We start from the raw sequence: 6000 nt of genomic DNA on the forward strand, positions 1-6000 counted from the left end.
TCAGACAAAGAGATCAGTTACACCTTTAGCGGAAATAGAAGTTCCAGGCGAGAGCGAAGATGCTGCAGCACCTGATGAAGCGGTACCCTCAGAAGAGCTGTAATGCTCTTCTTGGCTGTGCAGAACTGTGCATTCGTCTCATCGTCATCAGCTTCATCGCCATCAGTACTGCACAGCTACATAATTCATCATTTTCATCATTCAAGTTGTAGTAAGAGACTGGGAAAGGTTTACAGGAGTGTGAGAAGGGTTTATGAAGCCTTAAAATATATAGAAACAATAAAATTAATTTAATGTTGATACTTTGCAGATTTTCACCTATCACAGGGGTCTCTGATTATTTTTCGTCACATCCTGATATGTAAAACCGACAAATTGACAGAGGTGGTACTTTCTTTTTACCCTGACTTATTTTGATTGATTGGTTTACATATTCGCCCTCCTCGTCTTGTCAATACCGAATGACGTAATCTTGAATTTTAAAGCGACCCCTGAGGAATTTAAAAGGTACATCTGGGTTCAGAGGTGGATTTAAAAGTTCAACTTAATAACACTGAAGCAGAACTCAGATCAGAGAATTAAAAAGAGGCTTTAGGATTAGACTCTGAAGTAATTCACACTCATGATGAATGATGCAGACCTCCTTTGAACAATTCTACTAATAATGAGTAAATTTCACCCCTTTAAAACACACGCTGAGTCAGACATTAACCTTCCTGGCATCTGATTCCTCGATTCTTAACCGTCACACGGAGCTGAGTGGTTTTCTGTTTGGAGTAAGCCTGTTACACAATGGCCTGCTGTGCTCTAAGCCTCCAGCTGTTTGAAGGTTCAAAATAAAGCTCACGACACGTCTTTACACAAAGGGCTCGGACTGGGACTGACTGACAGTTAAAAAAAAATAAGTACCCACAAGTGGAGCATATGCTGACACTTTGATGACCGCACTAATCATCTTAATATATAAAAGCAGTAACTTTGAAGAACGAAGCTTCATGAGTGGATGTTTTTTCCTACCCCGTCACTTCAGCCCGCTCGCCTCACAGCTGAGACTACTGATTGTGACAAGCCGCCGCGTCATCACTGACCTTCTCTGGCCTCTGCTCGCCTGCCCATTAAGAGCACACCTGATCTAATGTGCGTCTCACCTCCATGGTGTGCGTCTTCCCAGAGGACGTCTGTCCGTAGGCGAAGATGGTCCCGTTGTAACCGCCGAGCACATCTGGAATCACACAAACACACGAATGTGGAACACAGCAGACATCTCTGATCCCTGTTCATGAATCTCCTACACAGTGCAAACTGCTTCTCTCTCAAGCATTAAACCTTCACATGTGTAAACACCAGCGCATCCATCTACTGCTACTACCTGTAGAGATTTTCCAAGGTTAATTTCTTGCGTTTTGTAATCCTTAGTTTTGATTTGCCTTCCCCTTGTCCTCACCCCGTTTTATTTTTTCTCCGTGACTTCTTTGCTTGCTTCAAGCTTTTCTCGTTTCTCTAATTTGTGCCTCCTCATCTCCTACGTCCTCCTGCCTGTGACTTAGAAATCATGCTCAGTACCTGTGTTAAAGGATCTCTCAACACCTAAAATGCATCTGTAGGAAAGAGGAGGCTGCGGGAGGAGTTGTAATCAAGGAGCTTCACGGATGTAGTGAAGGAGGACATGCAGAGGGTCGGTGTGACAGAGGAGGATGCTGGGATAGGGTCAGATGGAGGCAGATGATCTGCTACGGTGTAGGTAAAGGTAGCAGAAGTATAAAAGGTGTGGCACGCAGCTAAAACATGCAAACCATGGAGGGAGAAGAATTTTTTAAACAGCTGCTCTCTGGATACATCTGTAACATATTGTATGTGCATATGCATACATAATAAGGTTATCAGCAAATGTAATGATACAGTTTTACTGCCTAAAAAAATCAACGTCAGCCCCAAAAAGCCAGCATCAGCCACGCTCTAGTAAAAACTCATTTCTACGGCCCCTTTATGTAAAACAACAGCAGACTAAGTCCATGTGCAGATGTTTGCTAGATTACGGTTGCATAAGAGCCATCCTTCATCAATTTAGCAGGTTTAAACCTTCTTACCTTTAACTATCTGTTTGGCACACTGGTCGTACACTTGCTCCTGTGCCGTGTTGGGAGGCAGCACGCGGTCGAACACGTACGGTTTGCCCTGTTTCCAAAGCCACAAAGACAAAAAAAAACAGCGACAGGCTTCAGAGTCATCACAGCTGTCGAGAACTAAACGAGACGCATCAGCTCCCAGTCACAGTATTTAAAAAAATACATAATGATACTGTATCGATAATGCACATATGTTATAAATTCATTTAAAGAGGGTCCAACCCGGCACTAACAAGGTGTACCTAATGTAGTGGCTGGTGGTTTTACAGTTAGTCCAAGTGCTGCTGGATTTCTGGGTTCCTGTGGGTCTCTTTATTCTAGCCTGCCAGCTTCATTTCCTGCAACATCTTTGAATCTGGTGGTGATGTTTCAGTTTTTCATGCTGTGTTTTGGGTTTTTTTCTCTGTGTCCCCACCTGCTCCTCCCTGCTCCTCCCTCAGCCTTCCTGTCTCCATGTGCAGCGTGTTTCCTTCGAGCTGTTTCTTCATTTTGTTAACTGTTATGTCTGTATCACTATTTCCTGTTTTTATTTTGAAGGTTTGTGTCCCTTCGTGTCCTGTGTTAGTCTGACTTCCTGTCTGTTCTAATCAGTCTTTGGTGTATAAATAGTCATGGTTTTCCACCATTATTTGTTGCAATCAGTCTAAATGCTGATGGAGACTTTTTTCTGTGCCTGTTGCAAAGAACAGACACAACAGATTTCTTAATTAAAGGTATCAAATGTCTTTTTTAAGCCAAACTTCAGTTTATGGACAAAACAGATGCCTGCAGGGTCTTTTTTATTATTGCACGCTCCTGGCTTCAAACCATCCTTGGAGGTGCCTCATCAGCAGATGTTTCTGTGGACGTGTATGATTACCTGTTTTGGATTTTCTCCACTCTATACTGATCTTATTTAAAATGCTGTCTCCAACATGTTTCAGAGCTTTTAGCCTCTTCAGGCTTGATCCTCTCCCTTTCACAAGCTGCTTGGAAACAGGTGAAGCGGGGCCAGAAATCTCTGCTGTTTCTACAAAACGCCCCAGTGATTCCCATCCATCATTCATCCACCTCCTGACTCCTGCTCTCAGGGGAAAAGCCAGAAAAACAGCTCTCAGCACTTGGAGGCAGCAGCACTCTGGCTGCCTGCGAGCCCCGACATAAAGCAGAGAAACCCCTGACACAGACAGTATCGCGTGAATTGTTGGTAACGTGCTTCTACGCTGCTGATTGATGGCACGAGGCGGCAACGTGCAGTTTGTCCCGATGCAGGAGAAACTGTTTCTGGGCAACGGCATGAATAATGCAGGGCTGCTGATGGAGGTGGCACAGCTTCATCTTCACACACAGGAAGGCTCCATTTACTGTTTGTTTCTCTGTCCACAGCAGATTTGATAGAAAAATAACTTTTTTTTAAGACTTAGTCAAGAGGAAAGCTCCTAAGACTAAGTCTGGTGTGCATTGCTGTGCAAACAGGCCCATTATGAACAACAAGAGCACTTTGTTCTGTTTTTCATGAGAGGTCCCGATGCAAAATAAAGAGAGGAGAGTTTTTGAAGCATCTGAGCATCAGATGATTGAGGTCAGACTTCTTTTTAATAAGAGATTTGGACAGTTGTGTGAGGCTGTCTGTGTTTAATCCACTGGCTGAAGCTACGAGGGGCTCTAACTGAATCTCAGACTCCCCGCTACACGATTAGCACACTGTTCAAAAATAACACTCAATCATCACAGCACAACAACACATTCAGCTAAACTTCAGTGGTATCAGTGTGTCCAGTTAGGAAACCACTGTGAATCCATCCCCCCTACTCTGGATCAAATCAAAGTGAGAACAGGTGCACCTGGAGAGGCAACAGCAAGACTGATTTTCTCCATTTTTGCTTTTTGCTGGTAGAACGAGGTGGTACCTGCAGCCCATTCAGGTTGCACAGGCAGTCCAGCTCCTCCAGGATGCCACATCCATCCAAGGAGGTGTGCTGCATCTCCCAGCACAGCTTGGAAGAGTGCAGAGGAGATGCATGAGGAAACCCTGGACAGGCCTGTAGTAGGCAGGAGCCCAAGCACGATACCCACGTGCATGTTACTGCCCAGTCTGCCAGAATCAGATTCCGAGAGGGTGGCGTGAGGGCCTGATGTCCTTTAGCAGGCCCTGCGTTCACAGCCCAGCAACGTGCAGCTCGATAATACCAGAACTAGCAGGTCCACCAGAGCAGGCTCACACCGAGCACATAACAGAAGTTAAAGAGTGTGGAGGTGCCTGCCTCCAACTTCATGCAGCATGCCTGGTGTGGCAGTGATTCAGTGATGCATGGCCTTCCTCACCTGCATAAGGTTAGGACTTTGAAGAAGGCCCAGTCTATCCTGGCTTACTAGAAGAGTTTAAGGTGCTTCTCTCTGGCTGCCAGCTGCCACTGGTCTTTTAAATAACCCAATATGATCTTAATGTTAATGTTGCTTTATTGTATATGATGGTTGTGTGAGTCCTGCTGACTGTACAACTGATTGCCCCTTGGGAATACTAAGTACTAATACCTGATCCTTGCTAACCCCTATGCTGGTGCAGCAGGCCCTGGGCTCCTACTGGTGGTGTAGGCTGTTCCCCAAGACCTGAATACAACTGAGAACCTCTGAGATGTTGTGGATCAGTACATCCTGTGATGCCCTGATCTAGTGTGGGAGGAGATCTTCCACGACACCCATCCACTGGCTCATCATTTTTTTTTATACTTCATTTCTTGCTACAAAGTGTTTGTGAACGATTTTCAGCTTGAATTTTTATTCATGAAGATCTGATGTGCTATTTAAGCACTCCCTTATTTTTTTTTTAGCAGTCTAATACATTTTTAGGCTGTAGCATCATACAGGTGTGGAGTCTCCACAAACGCGCTCCTGCAGATTTGAGTCTTTATTGTAAACATGTATTTAAATACTGCTATAATACTCCTTACACCCCCACGGGCTCACTGCGCATTTGGCATCCAGTCTGCAGGTCACTTCTCCTTTAAATCACTGCACGCGCACACACACACGCAGGTCAACAGCATTAAGGTGACAGCAGTGAGTGTGCAGACTTGCCGTTATCACCACGGTGTCGTCCTCCTTGAATTTGGGGATGTATTTGTCTCCTCGGGTGATTTCGGCCTCGTTCAGGGGCCGGAAGCGGCACATCACTCTCACCCCGCACTCCGCCGCGTCCACCATGGCTCCTTGTTGCTGCTCCTCCCGCCTCTCCTGGCACTGTTTACACCGCCCCCCTCGGTCCGGCGGTGCCCAAAGGGAGGCTCAGGGACCTCCAGTGGGGGCCTTGTTGGTTTTTTCTGCTTCCCCGCTCCAACTAGGATTTTTCCCGTTTTTTAAAAAGGAGTCTCACATCTGTTTTCAGAGGAATTATAACAGTGGAAAAGTTCCTCCAGCTTTTTTAGCCGATGCGCAACGCGTCCTTCATCTACGCCTCCTCCGCTGCGCCATGGCCAAACCCGAGAAACCGCAGCGCTGCGTCCAAGACTGGAGCTCGGACTCCGGTGTAGCGTACGGGCCTCCTCCCTCCGCAGCGGTGGTACCGACAGCCGCGCAGAAGCGTGGCTTTTTTTACGCGTTTGTTAGCGGCGGAGTAGGACCGAGCGGGGAGCCGTCCGCTCTGCGGGAAGACAGATTCCGGAGAGGGTGCGCGCACACAGCCGCATCGTCCTTTACCGGTGATCGGGGCGCGCTCTCGCTTTATGCCGCGGCGCGTGCCTGCGCCTCGCATCAGCACCATCATCACTCACATGCACGAGCACTCAACCTGCTCTTTTTTTCCTTATGAAACCTGTTCATTTAAAACTAGTTTATTATATTTTATTAGTTTCAACATCAGCTTGTTCAAGAGGTCATTGTTTTCAAATTAGAATAT

The 6000-nt window shown here is 46.3% G+C and overlaps 1 protein-coding gene across 1 annotated transcript in view; it reads right to left on the reverse strand.

Moving 5' to 3' along the window:
* The window catches only part of LOC115794835 (kinesin heavy chain-like), a 32403-nt gene extending 26622 nt beyond the window's left edge, over window positions 1-5781 (reverse strand). The window contains exons 1-3 of the mRNA XM_030750501.1: window positions 5184-5781; window positions 2088-2175; window positions 1149-1222 (exon numbers count right to left, since the gene is read on the reverse strand). Of these exons, the coding sequence (XP_030606361.1) occupies window positions 1149-1222; window positions 2088-2175; window positions 5184-5309 (288 nt within the window). The 5' untranslated portion in view covers window positions 5310-5781. The remainder of the gene's footprint in view (window positions 1-1148; window positions 1223-2087; window positions 2176-5183) is intronic.
* Window positions 5782-6000: the final 219 nt, after the last annotated feature.

Source organism: Archocentrus centrarchus, chromosome 2, assembly GCF_007364275.1.
Source record: "Archocentrus centrarchus isolate MPI-CPG fArcCen1 chromosome 2, fArcCen1, whole genome shotgun sequence".
Taxonomy (NCBI): Eukaryota; Metazoa; Chordata; class Actinopteri; order Cichliformes; family Cichlidae; genus Archocentrus; species Archocentrus centrarchus.